Here is a 22318-nt window from a genome sequence, read left to right on the forward strand (position 1 = left end):
GCTTTCAGAAGAATTTTTGTCACTCATAAGTGTGTGTCTATGTATATATCATATGTTTCATTTGTCTTTTTCCTTTTTTTCTGTTTAAAGAAAAGTTATCAGAACAATCACCAAACTTTAGTTCATGTTACTAAAATGAACTGAAAATTGATTACATAACACCTTAAAAGTAATAGGATAGTAGAAGAAAACGTAAATATATTCTTTCAGAGTTTATTTAGGAAACTTCAATTTTGGACAAAAATGACCATGTTAATATTTAGATTTAAAATGTTCTTCAACTAACATGAACAAGTTAAATGACTATTATCTATAATATTCCTTAATGAGAGAGAGAGAGAGAGCAAGCGCGCGTGAGAGAGAGAGAGCTCTTAATCATCATACTTATACTTACATCATGGTTCTGACTATGGTGTGTGGTGGCAAATGGTTAAATTTCTTTATTCAGCAAGAAAAACGTTATCACATCTGCTGAAAGCTACCACAAAACTAGTGAAATGCATTGTTTTGTTGGATTTTGTTATGAACTTGGCATCCTCCCATCCACTAGCCATAGCAGGACCCTTTTTGTCACCTGTACGTCTTACCAAATAACTTATTACAAATAGGACTGCAATAGCAGTATTTGTTGAATGATGTAAAATTGCATTTTATTAATTTGCTGATATGAAGAAGTTTTAAAATGAATATGGCTTTGTAATTAGAGAGCTGTAAATAGTGGCTAGAAGTTTTTAAAACTGTGTTTTATTTTGCCAAAATGGACTTGATTGTTAACTACAGCACTTTCTCTTATTGTTGTAGAAAGCCTAGTTTTGTGTAAGTCTGGGATGTTTGTGTGTAGTTATGTATTTATTGCTGCAATTTTTCTATGAGGGGGTTGACTCTTTTATTACTTGTTTAGCGGTAACGTCACGTTTCTACTAACAAAAACTTCAGGATTTGGGTATTTAATGGGACGTTAATTGTATAAGTAAAATTATAACAGTGTTGCTCTGCAAGCATGTGAACAAGGGAATATAGCAAGCACATAAGAATATTATCAAATACTGAGCTAGGATATAAAGTTCTTGGAAGGGCTGCTGTAGAAGCCACCGTATGATTTTTGATGCACTGTCCTACCAGAACTGTAACATTTTGCTAGGATAATCATTTAACTACCACATCTCAAAGGCTTAAAAGTATCAGAAGCAGTGATGTTACCGAAGCAAGGAGTATAATAAAGGAGTGGACCCTTCCCTTCCATAGCTGTGTGAGAGTCTCTCATACATCAGTTTACCATCGTTTCATTCCATCCATCCAGGAGACTACACAGACACAGAGAGGACTATGTGGAAAGAAGTGCTGAGTTTGCAGATGGTTTGCTCTCAAAAGCTTTGAAAGACATTCAGTCTGGAGCACTGGACATAAATAAAGCAGGCATACTTTATGGCATACCTCAAAAAACTTTACTTCTCCACTTAGAAGCCTTACCAGCAGGAAAGCCTGCACCTTTTAAAAGCAAAACTCGAGATTTCAATGATAGTTATTCATTTAAAGACAGTAAAGAAACTTGTGCAGTCCTACAAAAAGTAGCCTTGTGGGCAAGAGCTCAAGCAGAGCGCACAGAAAAAAGTAAACTCAGTCTACTTGAAACCTCAGAATTAAAATTCCCAACAGCTTCCAGTTACCTCCACCAGTTAACTCTACAGAGAATGGTCACTCAATTTAAAGAAAAAAGTGAAAATCTACAATATGAAACTTCAAGTCCTACTGTACAATTAAAAATTCCTCAGCTAAGAATAAGTTCTGTGTCCAAACCACAGTCTGATACTGCTGGTCTTCTGGATGTTATGTACCACGTTTCTAAAACCTCCTCAGTTTTAGAAGGATCAGCTCTTCAAAAATTGAAAAATATACTCCCTAAACAGAACAAAATTGAATGTTCTGGACCTGTAACTCACTCAAGTGTTGACTCCTACTTTCTGCATGGGGACCTCTCTCCTTTGTGTCTTAATGCTAAGAATGGGACAGTAGATGGAACCTCAGAAAATACAGAAGATAGTTTGGATCGTAAAGATAATAAACAACCAAGAAAAAAACGTGGCCGCTATCGGCAGTATGATCATGAAATAATGGAAGAAGCAATTGCAATGGTAATGAGTGGGAAAATGAGTGTTTCCAAAGCACAAGGAATTTATGGGGTACCTCACAGCACTTTAGAATATAAAGTAAAAGAAAGATCTGGAACATTGAAGACTCCGCCGAAGAAGAAACTCCGATTACCAGATACTGGCTTATTTAATATGACAGATTCAGGGACTGGCAGCTGCAAAAACAATAGCAAGCCTGTGTAGAATAATTGTTAGCGAATTGTTTTGTGTGTGTGTATGTATGTCTGTATACACACACTGTGTGAGAAATACATATGCTCACTCTTGACAGAAGACGCAAAATTATACAGTTCAAAAACCACATACATGCCTTTTGAAAAATAGTTTTATTCAGGGTTTTCACTGTGGACAGAATTATAGAGTTGCTCACTTAATTCTGATAGTGTGTATTTAATATAATCCTTGTATAAATAGGTGAAAAGATTCAGGTTTTATTTAGTAGTCAATAGCATAAAGATGTTTTCGGAAAACAAGTATTTGTCATGTGAAGCATAATTTTTAATTGGTGAAGAACCACTCTACCCATTCAATAATCCATCTTATTATGGAAATACACAACCAAGGGTTAGCAGACTTTTATACTTCACAGAATACTTGCAATAAATTGTAAGTAACTCAGATTATACAAATCAAGGGGTTTTTTTTAAAAGCTAGTTCCTTACAAGGAAGTGGATTTGTGAAGTATTAGTAGGATATAGTACATTCTGTGAAAGAAAAAAGTTCATCATTACTTAAATATCCAATACAAGTAAGAAAAACATTTCATTACTAAAAATGTGTGTTTAGCAGGCTTAAACTGCATTTTTTATCATTTTAAGAAAATTTTGTTGTTGGTTTAGAAAGAAATTGGTGTTTACAAAGTGTACACTTATGAAACCTGAGAAATTACTGTAGTTATAGAATTATTAAATATGAAATAAGATGGAATACTAAGAGCCTAAAATAATTTAAACTTTAACATAATTTTCCTTTTTAGTTTGACAAGTAAGGTAACTTGTAAGGTTTAAAAAGAAAGTTGGAATGCAACTTAGAGCATGTTCATAATGTGCACAGAATGAGCTTGAGAATGGTTTGGGTTTGTTTGGTTTTTTTGTTTAAATGTGCTGGTTAGTTGATGTTATGACTACTTAAAATTTATTTAAGGATTGTGTCACACTCCTATTGAAAAACCTCACTGTAACTGTAATGTATTTGCTGCTGTGACATTTCAAAACATTTTCAGTTTATCAAAATGAATACCAAGTTACATTATCATTTTGCTAATAACCAAATTTGCAGTTCAGGGTCTTGATAGAAATACAAATATTAAACAGTGAAGCTGTTTTGAACTTCCAATAATATAAATTCTTTATAAATTTGGTAGTTAGAAGTTAGGCAGTTCACTTTAAATACGTAACTTTTAATAGAATTTAAGGGAGACCAATTACCTTCATATTGCAGTTTTTACATGAATTTCCAAGTATTCACATTGGACTTTATATCATACTTAATTTTTTTGTGTAATATCACAAAGTATATGTCTACATATGAAGAATGGGGGCTTGCTTCATACATTCAATACTGAACATCAATGCCCTTTTCCTCTCAAAGTGTAATTTTTTTCTGCATGCATCTAATTTGGCATAGAAAAAGACTTTTCTCCAACTTCTATACATTTGATGCACATGCATACATTTTTTCCCCACTTAAATTTGCATGTGTATAGGTTAATTATATAAATGAAATGGGACATTAGATACATATGGGCTACATCAGGTAATTTGATTTATAGATAAACTTGCCATTAAATTCAGTGGAGAGCATACTGCAATATTGATGGCAAAATCTAGCCCATATTTATTAACGCTACTAAAAAATAACAACTTCTATTTTACAACAGAATAATCCTTTGAAACTGCACAACCAGTGTCTCAGTTCTTTGGTCTCTCAGATCTATACTGAATCTTCTTCAGTGATTAAGGTTTACTTGCATATTACAGAATGAATCCTTTTTTCTAAGCAGAACTGTACCTGATAACAAGGAGGTCACAAAACAGCAGATGTCAGGGTCATCTTTCATTTTAAAAGAATTAAGCCATATTTTGTGAGGGCCAGAAGGATTAATTTGTTAATATATCCCCACTGAAAAATGAAGTTGAAAAAACCTTAAATGTTTCAAGATCTGTCTTTATACAGTTTTACTTGCAAAAATTTGGGGCTTCAATACATTGCCTAATATTTGTACCATACTGATGTTTTCTACTCCTCAGACAATGTTATAAATTTGAGCCAGAAGTTTATATTGAAGGCAAGTTACAGTACTCTTTTTATATCATTTAAAAGATGACCTGACCAAAAAATTAACAGGATTCATAAAATCAGGGATCATTTTACTATTGACTTAACAGTACTCAGTAATTTTGTATGTAATATTATAATTAATTTTCAACATTTTAGTACTTGTATTTATTTTTTGGTCAGAAATAGTATATTAAAATATTTTTTGATAGTTTATAGATGATACTCAACCTGTAAGTGTTTAAAGGAACAGAATTATTTGTTTCTAATTATTAGGCTAACCTTTGATTACACAACTAAGGAAAGGCAGGGAAATGTGTAGATTCTCCGTCCCCAACCCCTATGTATTCCATTAAATGTCATTTAAATTACACATTTTGAACTGTTTTATAAATTCAGTTACCAGTCACTACTTAGTAATTGACAATTTCAGAAAATTCCTCTTTCAGCAGAATTTTAAATGAAGGCGAAAGCAAGCCCTACATGCTTTCTACTTATTTGAATGTTTCTCAAGTATTTTATATTAAAAAACAGTGCCTCTGTTTTTAGAACTACTGCTCAGTAAAGCTGTTTAAACCATTTCTGGTAGCTAATGACAATTTTATATTAAATTGTATATTAACTTTAGTGAGACTGATTTTTTTAGTTGTTTACAGTACAAATACTTGTATTTGTTTTTTAATTGCAGTATTTCCATTGTCGCAGTAATTTAGTAAAACTCTGTGGCTGCCTTGATTTTTGACAGATTTTTGTTAACAACTGATTTTTAGGCAATTAGTTATATTTATGCATAAATCAATTGCACTATAATTCATGAATTATTTATTACAATATTTTCTAATGAATTCCATGTATTTGTCTTGTGTTGTAAATGTACTGTAATTCTGTTTCTTCTTTGTGTTGTTATATTCCTAAATCTGATTGTATGAATTTAATTGTTTAGTTAACGTGTTTCTACGTTGTAATTTGTAGTAAAGCACTTCAATGCTTTTGCACATAAATTTACAACACTGATGTGTGATTGATTTGCTCATTCAGTAAAAAAAAAAAGAAAGAAACAAAAACCTGTACACTGACTCATTTGACTTACTCCTGAGGCACAAGTTTATTAGCAGTGGCATAAGATCAAGAACTGTACAAATTAAGCACATAATGACTAATTTACTATGAGAATTTTATATAGCGGAAATAGTAGCTTTAAAGACGGATGACTTCTCAGAATTGATGCATTTCTCATAAATGAGAAGTTCAGAAAACTAATTTTATAGCTGTTACATCCTTTAGTTTGCAGCTAAAAATTATCTATTATACATTACAGATAATATGTAGCTTTTTTTGAGGGATTTATTTACTTAGTAAAGTCAGAAAACAAACATTTCTATAAGACAAATTTATATTTCTATTATAGTTCTACGCTGTTTATATGAGTACTTGAAAGTATGTTCTGTTCCTAGTTTTGTTCCTGTTCCCAGTCTGCAAAGAAGTTGCTAGATTGATCTATCTTGTCTGTGGCTGAGACGACAGAGGATAGAAGGCTAGGGAAGGATATCTTTTGGGAGTCCTCTGATAGAGCTCTTTCCTGATAGCTTTTTGGATTTCTGGAGGAGGCAAATGTTTACTTTTTTATACATAAAATAATATGCTGAAAGGCTAGTATTTAACCTTATCACGTCTCTGCCTTTGTGCCAATTTTGGACTCCAGTCAATCCCCTCTCCATGGTATTAACTGCCCCTGCCCTCCAGCAGGGAAATAATGTCATTCCATGCTTAACTTTTGTCTTCAGAGATGTTGTGCGCAAAAGGTACTGGGGGAGCAGCGCGTATTGATCCTCTCACCTCTCAACCCCTCTATTTCCTACTCACTCTCTCTAGCCATCTTTTTGAGTGCGATTTGTAGGAAGTGTAAGAGTGTTCTGTGAAGGAAGTATGCAATTGTGAAAGTGATAGCTCTTCCTTCTATGAAATTATTGTTTAAGCCTTTTATCTTGAGAATAATGTAAACTACTGTGTGACAGCACAAATTTAAAGGGCCATAGGAAGGAATTACAGGAAACTGAAATGTAATTCCCTAATTGTATTGAAGAGCTACTAAAAAATTAGTTTGTTTAAATATATGGACATCTCTACAGAGAGACACTTTAAAGAAAATGTGTTGCTTTAATGATTTAATTTGTTTGCGTAGTAAGCTCTGTTCCCAAATGGTGACTGAGTAAAGGGTCGATGTGCTTTCTCAAACTTGGAAGATCATTTGGAGTCTGGTACTATTACAATAGCATAGATGAAGTTAAGTTGTCTGTCAGCTTTAGAAACTAACACACGCTAAGGGAAAGCAGATTATAGATGTTACACAAGGGTAGATAACTAGGAAAGAAAGCGTATTAGAAGAATGTCCAGTATGTCTGTGATAACCAGGATATTACTTTATACAACAGGTTGATCTCCACATAGCAAATTCAAAGCAGTTTTGAGGCCTTTGGAAATTTTGGTTACTGACTTTGAGAAGGCTTTAGGGCTCTGGAAGTTTCTTCCACCAGTGAGCATATTTTAAATAGCAGTTATGGATACAGGTCCTCCACAATTAAAGCTCTCCAGTGAAACTCCGTTAGACATACCTTGCAAGTCTAGACAGACAGAAAGGTATCTGTCTAGAGATTCAGTCTAAAAAGACTGTACTATAGCCATCTCTTTAGCAAATTAGTACTTAAATTTACTGTGATTTACAAACAAAATATTGAAGACCTAGTGCTGTGTTCTTTTTTTTTTTATCTGACCTTTCAAAACATTATTTAATTAAAGCCATGGTGGTGGGGAGGGCAATTAGTTTTTATCTGTAATTGTAATACTAGAATAAGCTTTGTTTTCACAAGTGTAGTGGTACATTTCAACAGTTCGTGACTCCTGAGTTTGTTGGACTGAGTAACACTCAGACTCTTCTCAGTGAAGTGGCGTTTCAAAAAGTTAAATTCTGACAATGACATGCCCTTGAATAATGCTGTTTTTACTTTAGATTGCAAGTGCAAAGAGGGGTTTTTTTTCTTTTTAAGACTTCAATTATTGCAGTTTAAACATAATCACAATTTCAACTAGTACCATCACAATTATCTTATGCTTTAATGAGTTAGTATCATCCAGATGCTTGATTTTGAATATATACCGTTTCATACTAAATATTACGGGAAAAGGAAAAAACATGAGGAATTATTAAGCATAGTTGGCTGTTTTTAAGCTCTAAACTTTAAAATCCGTGTGGGACAATAAAAATACAGATTTGTATGTATAACTTCCAGTCAGAAACCTGAACCTGAAAGTTATTATTGATGCTAATAACATTGGGTATGACCTAATTAATTAATAGGTAACTTTATATAAATACAGCACATGAAATTTTAAATATGCTTGTTCTTTGCTCAGTACAGTCATAAACCCAATCAAAATGAAATTTTTCCAAAGTTCAGGCTTAAATGCAAAAAATTACAGGAGATAATAGTAGGGCAAAAAGTTAGTGTCATGTTCAGAGTTTGGTGATATGTTTAAACAATACATACTTTTCTAAAACAGAATTCTTCTAACATTTTCTGCTCATGCAATTGGTTTCAGTAAAACATTTGAACTAGGTGTTAACTATCTGTTGATAGTTGCTATCCAGCATAAGGATTTTGTATTTAATTGAAGAAATATCTGTATTAATTTCTACCATGGAAAATTTTCAGCTTTTCAATATAAATGATTGATTAGGTAAGTAGTGACATTAGTTTTAATAATTTATAAGAAATTCATTAAATAGTTAAGGTAGTATTTTATAAGTGATTTTATTTTGAGCTAATATCTTTGAGAACAACTGCTCAGAAGTCTTATTTAGACATAGGCCTACCCTATATTTGAGATTTAAAGGATATTAACCTTGATCACAGAAGTTATTTATTCCAGTGGTGATTATCTGTTTCTGTTTATGAAGGAATCCGTGTGTGTGTGCGCGCATGTGCACGTGTGTGTATGTGTGTGTAATATATTGCAATGAAGAGTCTGTGATGCACCACTGCAATTTATTTAAAAACTAGAACGGAAACTTTTATCTGCAAAGAACAGTAACAGTAGCAAGTGGCTATTTTTTCCATTTTCTGTTAGCCTATTAAGTGTTCTTTAAAAATAAACATATAAATAAAAATGTCTTTATGAAGGATCTTTAAGAGTATCCTGAAGAGCATTCAATACACTTTGGTATATGAATATCTTGGGGTGGGATTCAGGAGAGATGGAGCCATTCTTGCCTCTGCCACAACCTTGAATTGTGACCTTAGGCAAGTCATTTACCCTCTCTTTGCCTCAGTTTGTGAAATGGGAGTAATACTAAGCTCCCCAGGTTCTTGGTGAGGTTTTCCTTCGTTAATGACTAAGGTAGTTTGAAATATTAGGAAGTTAACATTATTGTAATTACATTTAGATACAGGAAGCTATGTTTCAAACTATTCTTTTTGTCCCTTAATTTCTTCCTGATTATTTTTCTTACGGTAGGACTATCGCTGCTATAGATAAGATGCACATCATTGCTAGTGACACTTGCAAGTATGACTGAATAGTGCAAATAGAACAGAACTGTTTTGCAAACTTCAGGTTTTTAGGCTTGAGTTTAACCATTATAACAAACATTAGATATGGTGTTTTACTGTAATTTATATTTTGTTTTGATTTGTTTTCATTTTCAGTTCAAGCTCAACAGCTGATGCAAATTCAGAGGAAACAGCTAATTTGGAAAAAGGAAAATCAACATTAAACAAAGTTTTGGAGTCATTTTGTTCATATCACTGGCAACAGACTTTGGCTATGTTAAAATTTTTAATACAAGATGAAAATGTTCCTATAGTTTGCAGTTGCAAGCAAACACCGTTGGTCCACTCTGAAACTCCCAGTTCCCTTACTGAAGAGGATGTTCACGTTTCATTTTGCAATTGCAATGGACAAATGCTGACAAAAAGGTGCTGTTTACAAAATCAAAGACCAAACACTTGTTTACCACCTCTGTCTGTTTGTATTAAAGATTTCCATTCTTTGTCATGCCAAGCTGTAGCGATTGGATGTATTAAGACAATGGTGAACAAAGCATGTAGTTCTCATAAGTATTGTGCTGAACAAATACAAAATTATAACAGGCATTCTGTGAAAACAGCAGCATGTGCATACTCAACTAAGGACTGTGATCTTTTGAACAGCATTAAAAATTCAAATAGATCTCGCAGCCCATCACCACCTCCACTATCACCTGTAGAGAGTAAAGAATTTGAATCATCAGAAGGATCGGTTGTAGATTTTCCAACTTTAGACAATAACAAGCTTGAAATATCGATCAACCAGCCTCCATCCCTCTTGCCAGCTGAAGGAAGCAAAGGAGAATTTGAATACGAAGGTAAAACATACAGAGGAAAAGAGACCAAATATTCAGATGGAACGTTGCTATCAACAGACGAAGAAAGCAACAATTATTATATAAATTCTGAGAAGGCTGAGAAAGGTGAACATTCTGCCATTTTTCAAGATTTAATGGACCGTATTAATGAAAAGTTAAAATCAATAGACACTACAGATATAGCAACAAATCTTGTAAAACTTTCTAGCAGTGACAGGGCACCAGAAAATGATGTCAAATTAGGAGACTTCATAACCTCTCTTTTGCATAATGCTAAGGCAAGTGATTACAGCTTTATGGAGTTACTTCACCAACATGACAAACAAATGGAAAATAAAATTATCCAAACAAGATTTCGCAAGCGTCAGGAAACTTTATTTGCAATGTATAATTCTCCCGATTCACCATTCATTCGACGACAATCTTTGCAAATCAAGAGGGAGCTTGCAAGCCTTGATGAAACTCTTGTAAGAAAAAAGTCAATTTCTGAGAGAAATGCAAAGAAATCTGCAAAAAAAATTGATAAAATATATCCAAATAAAAGACACAGTTTTACTGTGATAGAAGATGAGGCTTTGCAACATCTTGAAAGTAATCCATGCATGAATTGCCAAACCAAACCAATGTGCTTTCCAGTACACCAAACAGAGTCTTTCAAACTACCTCTTACTAATTTTCAAACCAGCTCTGGCTTTCTAGTTCTTTCAGACAACAGTGCTATTGCAGCCAGCCAGGCGAAACTCGTAAAAACACAAGGAGATTGTGCAACCTTAAAAGAGACTGATCAAATTCCTCTAAAGGATGAGAGTAATGGAATCTTGGGTAGAACTAAACGTAACATTGTGCCTCCTGGATGGTACTCTGTGTATGTAACGAACAATATTGTGTTTAGAAAGACATTCAATGCAAAAAAGTCTTTAGAAAGTTTGGAAAAAATGAAAATAAATAAAGATGTTCATGCTGAAAGATGTAGTGACGTAAATGTAAGCAAAATTGTGAGAGACACAAATCTGCAAGTTGTTGTAGAGCGTTTAGAAGATACAATAAACTTAGCCAGAAAGACTAACAACTCCTTGCTGGATAGTTACAAAATAAGCCAAAAATTAAAAGATAATACTTATGAACAGGTTATGAACCCAGCTGCCAGAAGAGGCTTACCTTTCACTCTGAGTGAAATGGGATGCACAGGACAAAGCTTCCTTCCATATTCACATGTGTCAAGCAGCAGTAAAATCAAAACTGTCTGTGTGACAACAAACAAACAAGACATGGTTATAGATCAAGAAATTAATGACAGCCTTTTGAAATCTCTGACCCTTGATTCATCCAATTCAACTTCCAATAATGAGGACTTGCATACAACTTCTGGAGCTGGGGAGATCTCATCTCCTTTAAACTACTCTAGTCCTATTAAGCTTATGTTTGTCTCAGAGGTTAATAGTAGCGAAGGAGTCAAATATACTTTGACATCTGCAGCTGCATCTTCTAAAGGACGCACAGATATTCATTTGTTTCAGGGGCACACAAACACTTTGTTAGACAAACAGGCCACGGGAGATCTTTCTGCAATCTGTGTCAAGGATTGTGATTACAGTGAAAATGATACCAAGGGGGAGTCAAGCTGTGTTTATGTGGAAGCAATTACAAGCTCTTGTCCAGTTGGTCAAACTAACTTAAATGACTCGAAACAAAACAACGAAGTTGTGGAGAAATCAAGCAGTAGCAGTGAATCGGTTTTAAAAAGAAAACCTGGTAGACCAAAGAAAATAGGTCCTCAAGTTGTTAAGCAGGTCAAGAGACCTATTGGACGGCCTCCAAAACCAAAAATAGACATGACTGAAAGCACAGAATCTAGACCTGAACTTAGCCGTGATGGTAAAAGTACCGAATCTGATGCAGCAGTAATGGAAGAAGTTAACAGCAACAAAAATATTACGGTGACAGTTGTTTTTGGAAGGTCAAGAAGAACTAAGAGACATGTTTCTGAAGGTAATCCAAATGTAATCAGCATTCTGCCCACACAACACATTGATCCTAATTTTGCCAATCACCACAGCAAAGCGAGGCACAATGCAGAAACTGAAAATGCTTTGACTGAAATAGTAAAAGCCTTACAGAATTCTTCTACTGAAAATGAGGTCTCTGGTTATGACTATGTCAGACCTATCAAGAGTAACCTAGCATCACCACATCCTTGCAGCAATATTATACGGCCAATTAAGAAACCATTAACCACCATTCGAAAACCTGGTAGGCCAGCAAAAGTAAAAATATCCGGCATATCAGTGACTGTTAGTAGAGTTTCACCTCAGGAAAGAAAAGTTAGTATTAGCAACTGTTTGCCTCCTTTACAACAGCAGAATGTGTTAGAAAAAAACATACCACAGGAGAGAAAAAATCAACTGTGCAATAATATGGGTCAAGTAAAGAGCATGCAGAAAGATTCTAAAGAGGATGGATCAAACAATGTTATTACAACAGTGTCAAGAAAACGTGAAATTCCATTGAGACATTCTGCTAGAGACAGAAAACCCTCGCTGCATTTTTTACATTCATTAGCATCTTCTAGTGCATTTACTTGTAGAAGTGCCTTACTACGTAAATCTTACAAACTCCATTTGAAAAAAGCTAAAGATCGAAAGGAAAAACATAGGCAATCAAATCAGAGCACGACATCCAAAGATACCTCAGAACTGAGAAATTCAGGAAATGCAAAAAAGGATCTTGAGGATGGTGAATTCGGGCCCATTAATGAAGTATCATCGGATCCTATTTTTTCATCTAATCCCTCTCTCAGGTGGTGGGCTACTTCTACTTCAAGTGACACTCTGTTGGAAGAACTAAATAATAGATTTGAACAGATAACTAATACCTGGTTGCGAGTGGGGGGAAATGAGTTTGATAAATGTGTATGTGAAAAAAGGGATCCCATTGAACAAGCCTGTAATACTGAAATGTCAAACCCTTTAGACTCCTGCCTTGTAGAACTTGAAACATCACCTGTAAAAATGCTTTTTCAGAAAAAGTGTGATATGAATGAACTCTGCACCTGGTTTATGCAAACTACAGAAACACAGTCTCTTTCTCTAGTGAGAAAGGCAAATGCTCGCAATCCTTTAGAAGTAGTTAGTACTAGAGAGATAAAGATGGAAACTAAACAATCTGATCTTAGTACTTGTCCTTTCAGAAAGCACTTTAAAAAGTTTGCACTATCCTCTCCTTCAAAACCAGCAGGGAAATTACAAATATTACATAACATGGTGAGGTCTCCAGTCTTAAGCATGAAAAGTAATTTCACGTTAGCCAGATTAAAAAGAAATGAATTTAAGAAGTTACAGCGTGATAGGTGGGGACAAACGAAAAAGCTCTATAATCAGGCTTCCGGAGGCTGGAAATCAAAAAAGAAAAATTTGCAGTTCTTTTGCCAAAGCCAGTTGTTTAAAAGTGCAAGTGAGAAAACCAATGATGGAATGCCCAAGCTCCAGGAAAAAAATACAGTAGAAGTCCAGCCCACTCAGACTTTGGTAGAATCTCAGAGTAGCCTCTTGCCAACTGAAAATGAAGCCAGAGATGCATTTGTTCAGCAGATGATGAGATCTTCTGACTTTAACCCACATCCTGTTTTAGCAAATATACTTAAGTCACATGCAGAGACAAATGGAACAATTTGTTGCCAACAAAATGTTAGAAAAGAACAAAGCCAAGATAAACTGTTTCAAAATACTTGGAAAGCCAAAACCTTTAAAGATTGTAGGATATTTCTGAGAAAAATCAACCATATTGAGCAGCACAATTCATTTAAGTTAAATAATGTCATTTATTCTCCTGAAGCTGTTGAAAGTAAAAGCAATCAGGCCTATATGGAAGAAAAAAGACATCCTCTTTTAAGGTCCCATTCTACTAAGCAAAATGCATTAAAGAAACAAGAAAATGAAATGGAAACGTCTAAAGGACCTAATTCTTCTAAAGTGACTGAAAGGCTGGATGACCAGTTTCACAGCAGAAAATTAAGTAGTGGTGTAAACCATGATGATAATCCTGCTGGTAGTTCTGAAGTTCTTATCAGAATAAACAAAAGAAAAAGTCCACAATGGGAGACCACTGATACAAATATAAGAAAAAGGCATAAGAGACAATCATGCAGTAGTGGACAAATGGCAACTTATTACCCAAAGTACCAAGTAGGTAAGTTCCTGTTCCCCCCTTCATCTTAAAATTACAATCTTAAAGAATTGGAGAAGTCAAACAACTAAGCACTTTGGATTTTTTTATTTTATTGCATGATATTCATTTTAGCTTCAGAGAAGGTATGAAATTAAACATTGTATAGCATCAGGATAATGCAGATAGTGCAAATTTAAAACGTGTATAATATTTTACACAAATCTTTTGGCTACAATAGGTGTGTTACGTTCTGTTATGACTATAACACACCAAGATAAAAGAAAAAGAGCTAACTAATATAGTTCAGACAGACAACAAATCAAGTTCTGACATGTCTGAAGTCAGTCGCAACTGGTTATTGATTTCAAAAGGAACAGAATTTTATTCCGCTGTGTAGTTTCTCATATTGTGAAGAAGGGTAAATTATAAAATGAAGCAGAAATTCAGTTTATTAACATATAGTTGTTTAAAAAAAATTGTCATTGAATGATTTCTAATATAAATCTGTAATGATTTTATAATTATACAGTAAAAAAATAGTACTATGTACTTCTGAGAAGTATTCATCCAGAGATCCGTTTTAGTATCCATCCAATGCCAAATGAAATCTGCTGACTCTAAAGGGTTTGCGCATTGAATCCTTACGGAACAATTTAAAATGCAACATTATTCTAGACAAGTACAATATACAGTTACTATGCTAAACGCATTGGATTGGAATCTTTTTAGGCTAGTGTGAAATTAAATCCATTTTTGAAGCTAGATATTTATAATACATTGTAATACAACTGTGATCTTGGAAAGGCCATTATATTACTTACAAAGAGGGTACACTTGTGAAATTATTTCTTCTGTTGGGTGAAGAGGTCTCCTTAAACAGAAGTCTCAACTCATTTCAATAAAATAACTCAGGTGTGAAATACTCGCCAAGTAAAAAAAAAGTTCTGCAATAGGAATTAAATTACTGCAGAAGTATTCATTTGTAGAAACAATATTGTATTAGCTAATCTGATTATATTGCCCGAAGAATAAAAAAAACTATTCAAAATATCAGAGCAAAATCTTATGTCCCCCTTTGTATTCTATATTGTAGAAAATGATCCCTGATAATAAACTGAAAAATTAATTTAAGTTGTAATATAAACAATATTATGGCTCTTGTATACTTTATTTCTTTTGTGCTTTATGTGATATATAAAATTCTTCATATTAAGCTCATTCAGTGTAACCCTGCTTTTCCAAAGTACAGCATTTTTTATCTTTAGACTATTATTTTGTATTTTAATTCACTGATTTGGGGCCAAACTCAACATAAAAAACTTGTTTTTAAGAAGTTCAAACCTTGACACAAGATTGCTGTAAAAAAGCTAAAACTAGAAAAGGAAAGGGTAACACCTATCTGTTTCTTTTTTGCAAATGAAGAAAGAGCTCTCTCATACTTTTATTTCATAATTTTGACTGTAGTTGAGAAAATTTTGCATTCAAATTATATTTATCTTTAAACTTTTTCTTGTTATGGCAATGTAAGACCTATTACTGTGGTATGGTCTCATGTTAGTTTTAATTGGGACTCAATTTTATTTACCTGATAACTTTCCTCCTTTAGTTTTGGATCTTTAGGAAATCTGATAACTATTTTGATATTTTACATTATTTCATTTACAATTTTTGTTATTTTCCCTTTTACTTATAGTTTCTCATATCAGTCGTTGTCTTTAGAAAGGATATGACAGAAAGTTCATTGATAAAGGAAATGTTAAAAGACAAAGAATTACGATTCTGGAATTTTCTCCACACTTGTAACTCCAAATGTTTTTTAGGGGTACTGTTGCAGCATCAGGATTGTCTGATACAGAAAAGGATGTCTTGTTTTGGCATGTTGATTCAATATTGTGTACTGTCTGCACTAGCCGAGGAAATCATATAAACATTTTTAGTCTAGAGTATAGCTACTGGCTAAAAAGAAGGAACATGATTTCTAGCTGTGCATGCATGTGTTTTCAAACATAATTCCTGCATCTGGAAGTTTAATGCACATGAAAACATCATTATTCATTCATATGTTCTTTAGACTGTATTTTTGTTGATGTGGTATCATAAATTATATCATTGTTCTGTTGTCATGCTTGAAATGCTCTTATATACACATTTATGGTCAATATTTAAAGTTTTTCTTCAAGTTTTACTGATCTTGGTGTCTTACCGAATATTCTTGAAAGAGAGAGGTGTTGTGATGCTGTTTTATTGTGAAGCGTTGTGGCAGGTAGGCAGAACGTTGTTATTGAATTTTCATGTATACTCAATTTTTGTTAGAATGTGCAAGTGGGAATAAAGCAATTAAGTTCTTGCAGCTCAAGGTAGTATCAAGCAACTAGAACTAGCTATGAGCTCATTGTTAATCACTTTTTCATATTGCCTGTTTTATTCAAGATAAGGTGGATGGTAGCTACATTGGTCCATGTGCTGTTTGTTACTACTTGACTTCTGAACTGTTGCTTCAACAATGCATTTGATGTGTTGAGGGGCAGTTCCCTTTTACTGTAAATCTATGTTCTGACCATCTTAATTTCTTTAGCAACACTGAAACATTATTACTGTCTGTGGTGGCAAAGAAAATTACGTAAGCATGTTTTTAGGAAAGTATTTATGTTTCTTTCCATGAGGGTGGTTCAGTGTGTTTCCTTATAACACTGAAGACCACATTCACATGCTTTGGACTTGGCCAAACTAGATTGAAAAAGGCTTCAAGAGAGCCAAGCTAAAATAAGAGAATCTATTATCCAACAAGGAAATGGGACACAATAAAAGGGCCCATTTTAGGAACTTAAAACGTACTGAATATTTTAAAAATCTGCTTTGGAGGGTGTGGATTTATCGCAGATGCAAAGGAGGCTGTGGACCTACTACAGTAGCAGGCAGTACTGCATGCTGTGATGACATGACATACCTGTCTGCTTACCCTTCGTATCAGGGTGGGAGTTCACATAGAAAAGCTTTTAAAATCAATTCCAAACACTTGAAGCTAGGATATTTTCTTCGTCTAAACTGAACTTTTTCATTTTCTCCCTTATAATTTGGCTTTTCTTCAAGTGGTCTGGAGTTTTAGAAGAAAATCTGTTGTATTTGTTCACAGAGAATATAAATTTTCAATTTTAATTTTTCATTATATTTTGCTGTTTTTAAATGCTATCTTAATGAGATCAAGTTAGTGCAGTACTTAAAATGAGAATTTGCTAATCTTTGTAATAATTTCAAAGTTGACTACAAGAGTTAGGAATCTAACTATGAAAACTTGGTATTTTTATGAGTCTAACTGATTGTGCACATAAAATAACATGTATACTAATATGATAACAGACAAAACTTTTCTTAAACTTGACTTCCATTACCATAAATTTTCTTAAAATTGGGAGGGAGAATTTTATGCACTCTTTTTACACATCTATATTAGTATGGCATTAATATTCCAGTGTTGTTGCTTATTTGTCTTATAGTAGTGCAATCCAGTAGCGATAAGGCTACACAATATGAATCGCTTTCTTACTACCGTGGAAGACATTAGTCTCACACCAATGATCTAGTGACAAAGAAGATTGTTTTTAGCAAGTCTCTTCAGCTTTCTCTTTCATGAAGGAGCACATTCTACACTACTAATGTGGAACAAATTTAAAATGTTCGGTTAGGTAAAATGCAAAAGAGACGTAGTGTATTGACTGTTGATTTTGAGAAATCCTTTTCAACAGCCATGTCTTAGCTCTCTTCACAAAGGCTTTTCATGAGAAAGTTACTTGGCTTCAGACTAAGTTTCACCTGTGATGCAAAGTAAGCAGATAGAAACTTCCATAACTGTAATTGCCAGATAAGAAGTTACTTTTTCACAGCCAGCCATAAAACAAAGTAAGAAAATTCATAGAAAATGTAAAAACAATATTGAAATGAATGACTATTCTCAGAAAGTGGGCCATTTTCAACGCAGAAGTATAAAAGCAGAGAGGTAGACTTGATGTGTAATTGACCTTACGTGTATAATAAATCCTGACTCAGTTAGTGAACTTAATGGTCTCTGCTTCATTCCCCCAAATGCAACAACAGCAGCTCTAACACCACAGTCTAATACTCCATCCTGTTTTACACTCTGGAATTCCACTTGCCAAATGCAATTATATAGCCTGTCCTTCCCTTGTCTTTCTCTCCCATCATGTGATCTAGTGTGAGGTGTATAAATTTTGGGTGCTGTTTGTTTTAAACTGTGGTCGTTTATGTATTGCATTGGGGTATGCTGTTCCTCATGTTCTTTTGAGGTTTCTGAGCTAAGGATTTTTACTTTTGCTTATTTGAATAGTAGACTTCTTTCAAAGAACTCAACTCTGAAGTCTTTCATTTCCTTTACCTGCAAGGAAATTTCTGTACTTTAGTGTCACAATCATTAAGCCTTTGTGTAGGATTTATATACCCAGTTTTATACATAAGTGGGGGGTTTTTTTCATAATTTTATTCAGTATTGTTTTGTTATGTCTTTTTCATTTGATTTCCTCAAAAACTGAGAAACTCATACTCATGCTTTCCTCTTTGTTCTCAGTCCTGAAAAAACGGTTAAATTTTTCAGCTTTCTTTAGGGAACTGATAAAACTGTATAAATATAGGCAAGCTTCTGTCTTTCTGTTTAAGCCTTTCTGTAGAAGAAAAAATGATAGTTTTCCCAGGCCTGCCTGGCACTTTTGAAAATACAACAAGTACATACCCTTTTTGAAATCCTCTCTTCTGTTAAGAGTTTACTGCCTTAAAGCAGAGCTTCGGTTAGACAGAAAAGGATAGAGGTCAATCAACACAGCCTGTGATGATATAACTTGTAAATAAAGTATCTGTGTAGTCTGACCATCACAAAGCAGGTTAATTATACTGAGACTATTCCACATTTTGGTGCTGAGCTCTGGGAAAATATTCCTGCTCAAGAAAGATGCTTTAATTCATAGAGGCATGTGTGCTGTGCCTTAGTTTGCATTCTTCTATTGTTTGTATGCTAAAGGTGGGGGGGGGGGTGTCACCAAATTTTTGTAAAGTGTCTTATACTAGAATCTTCAGTTAGTTACATTCAAAAAGTGCAGATTCTGGTTTCAGAATCAAGGTGAAGATTTAAAATGGTGTCAGATGACTGGGCTGTTGTTTGTGTGTATTCTTGGGTAGATTTTCCTTCCCTAATTCCTCTTTCACTCAATCAAAAGATAGTTGTAGTCTGTCCTTTGATGATTTGACACCTCCTTCAGATTTTCAAGCCAAATATAATGCTGCATTTATTCACTGTTTATCCTTTTGCTAGCGGTGTCCTTTTGTTTTGCTATAATTACACAGTTGTGCATTAAAGACATTGTTTAAGCAAGATTTGAGACTAATAGAAATGTTTTCATTATTTTAAAGTATTTCAGGAGAAAGTCTAAACATTTGTTTGCAGGGCTTTACAGAGTGGTGCTAAATCTTATGAACTTATCCAAAATTTTGTTTCAAATGTAGGTAAACATTTGGTAGCTGTTAGAAATTATATTTTATTTTTTATGTTCCTTCTTTCTTGTATTCATTTGGTAACTGGATATTAATTTAATACAAATAAGACTTTTGCCATATTTTAAGGGCAGCATTTTCTTATCATAAGGCTTTTTTTTTCTGGTGTTTCCTATGGTCAACATGAAAAAGAAAGACTCTCTGCCCTTTAAAATGGCCTTGAATCTTGAGTGTTCCCTGGCATACTGAGTGTTTCTGAAAGCTGTTGACAGCCTTCAGGTTCTAATTAAGCCAGATATTTTTACAATGATCAACAACTAATTAGATGGGTGTATCTGAATGGAAATTGTTTTATATGGGAAGCCCAAGATTTTAAGTGCAGCATTTTATATTCACATGCACACACCACTACAACATCATAGCTTGACGGTTTTGCCCGTAGTGGTAATTGAGGTAGTGTCATGCTTTATGGTCTCAATGTTACGTGAAACATGATGGTGTTCTCGGGTGTGTAATCTAGCAAAGAAAGTTTATGGAGTCCTCATTAACAAAGTTTACTTCCTAGTTATTTGAAAGATATTATTAGATATTTTAAAACAAATCAGAATAAAATGTTTGGAAACCCAAGTTATGTTTTTTAACAAATACAAGTGTATAGAAATGTATGATTTATAGACCTGTACTTATATATATTTGTATAGGGATATAGAATCATAGAATCATTAAGGTTGGAAAAGACCTCTAAGATCATCGAGTCCAACCGTCAACCCAACACCACCATGCCCACTAAACCATGTCCCTAAGCGCCTCATCTACACGTCTTTTAAATACCTCCAGGGATGGTGACTCCACCCCTCCCACTCTTTCAGTAAAGACATTTTTCCTCACGTCCAATCTTAACCTCCCCTGGCACAACTTGAGGCCATTTCCTCTCGTCCTTTCGCCAGTTACTTGGGAGAAGAGACCAACACCCACCTCGCTACAACCTCCTTTCAGGTAGTTGTAGAGAGCGATGAGGTCTCCCCTCAGCCTCCTTTTCTCCAGGCTAAACAACCCCAGTTCCCTCAGCCGCTCCTCATAAGGCTTGTTCTCCAGACCCCTCACCAGCCTCGTTGCCCTTCTCTGGACACGCTCCAGCACCTCAACGTCCTTCTTGTAGTGAGGGGCCCAAAACTGAACACAGTATTCGAGGTGTGGCCTCACCAGTGCCGAGTACAGGGGCACGGTCACTTCCCTACTCCTGCTGGCCACACTATTTCTGATACAGGCCAGGATGCCACTGGCCTTCTTGGCCGCCTGGGCACACTGCCGGCTCATGTTCAGCCGGCTGTCAACCAACACCCCCAGGTCCTTTTCGGCCAGGCAGCTTTCCAGCCACTCTTCCCCAAGCCTGTAGCGCTGCATGGGGTTGTTGTGGCCCATATATATATATACACACACACACACACACACCCCTATATATATTTGTATAGGGATATGTGCTACCTACAAACTGAGAACTTTTCTAATGTACCTTTTTAAGAGAAAATCACTTCTTTGAAATACTGCAAATAGAACCTTGATTGAGGTCCCAATGTAGAAGTTAATTGGCTTTTTAATTACTTTGTTGTTTGCAAGGATTTTTTTAATAGTGCCTTATTAAAAAGCTAGAAAAGAAAATAGAAATTCTTTCACTGCTAGTCAAAAAAAACACTGAAGTTATTGTAACTGAGCAGTAAGTAAAATGTACTCCACACGTTTTTATCAAGTTCCTAACCAGGTTACAACTGAAAATAATGTTTTGATTGGTTGCAGTGTACCTTGATAAAATAATGCTGTTCTTGAGACACATCTATCTCCATCTTCTCCTTTCAATGCATAAGGTATCATCTTGAATTACTTCAGTTTTCATATCTGTTCCATCTGTTATTTCTTTTTGCTCCTTATTGGATTGCCAGCTTTCAGCTGACTGACTTGTTTTCTCATCTAAATGCTCACTTTATTTTTTTTTTCTCAGTGTGTCATTTTTGTCAACATTTTTTTATATTAGTCACTTTAATCAGTCAGACTACCTATGTTTTCTTTGCAGCTTTCTACCTTTTGTCCCTCTCTCACAGAAGCATAGAAAGCATGCACACTTTTTCAGGGAGGCTGATGAGCCCGAACAGGATGTCTCGTAACGGCTTAGCTCCAATAATGAAAATTACACCATTGTCATTGGCTATCTCTTCCCATCTTAGCTATCCCACTGCTTTTTATATATCATGATACTTACTTGTATTTTTACAGCAATATAGCATTGACTTGTGCTTCGTATATGATCCACTATAGCCACCTACACCTTTGTTAAAGAACTGCCTAACCTGCATTGGTACTTTGCCTTGGTCCCAGCTGAACTGTTGTTTATTTCACGCCATTGCTTTTATTCATTTATTTTATTCAGACCCATGTCTGAACCACTGTTCAGACCATTCAGACCATTACACTCTGGTTGTTCCACATTAATCTGCATCCTCTCTTCATACTTTGCTCTCCTTTAGTACCAAACTTTAATTGATTCTCAGATCACGCATCAGCTTTCTTTTTTCCCAAGCTGTATGTTTGTGAGTGTCAAAGCATACATTGGGAGTGCAGCCCAATTTCATTCCCTGTTTTGTTTTTTACTGCATATTTGTCATTGTGTACTTCTGCTGGTCCATATTATCTCTTGCACCTGATAAGAGATTTATAATATCATATGAGCAAGATGTCAGTCAGCCTTTGCCATAGATTTCTTCAAACCCAGGTATGGAAAATCTTTTCTAAATAGTCATGTCTACTTTTTAATCCACTTTTTCTTATTGAAGACCAG

General features: G+C 34.6%; 2 protein-coding genes across 2 annotated transcripts in view; both read left to right on the forward strand.

Moving 5' to 3' along the window:
* The window catches only part of LCORL (ligand dependent nuclear receptor corepressor-like), a 30280-nt gene extending 27146 nt beyond the window's left edge, over positions 1-3134 (forward strand). Inside the window, exon 6 of the mRNA XM_009324069.1 lies at positions 1301-3134. Coding sequence (XP_009322344.1) covers positions 1301-2333 — 1033 coding nt within the window. The 3' untranslated portion in view covers positions 2334-3134. The remainder of the gene's footprint in view (positions 1-1300) is intronic.
* A 7785-nt stretch (positions 3135-10919) lies between these two features.
* LOC103916984 (putative uncharacterized protein ENSP00000382790) overlaps positions 10920-22318 on the forward strand; it is a 21348-nt gene continuing 9949 nt past the window's right edge. Inside the window, exon 1 of the mRNA XM_009324068.1 lies at positions 10920-14013. Within this exon, the coding sequence (XP_009322343.1) occupies positions 10959-14013 (3055 nt within the window). The 5' untranslated portion in view covers positions 10920-10958. The remainder of the gene's footprint in view (positions 14014-22318) is intronic.

Source organism: Pygoscelis adeliae, unplaced genomic scaffold, assembly GCF_000699105.1.
Source record: "Pygoscelis adeliae isolate BGI_AS28 unplaced genomic scaffold, ASM69910v1 Scaffold24, whole genome shotgun sequence".
Classification (NCBI taxonomy): Eukaryota; Metazoa; Chordata; class Aves; order Sphenisciformes; family Spheniscidae; genus Pygoscelis; species Pygoscelis adeliae.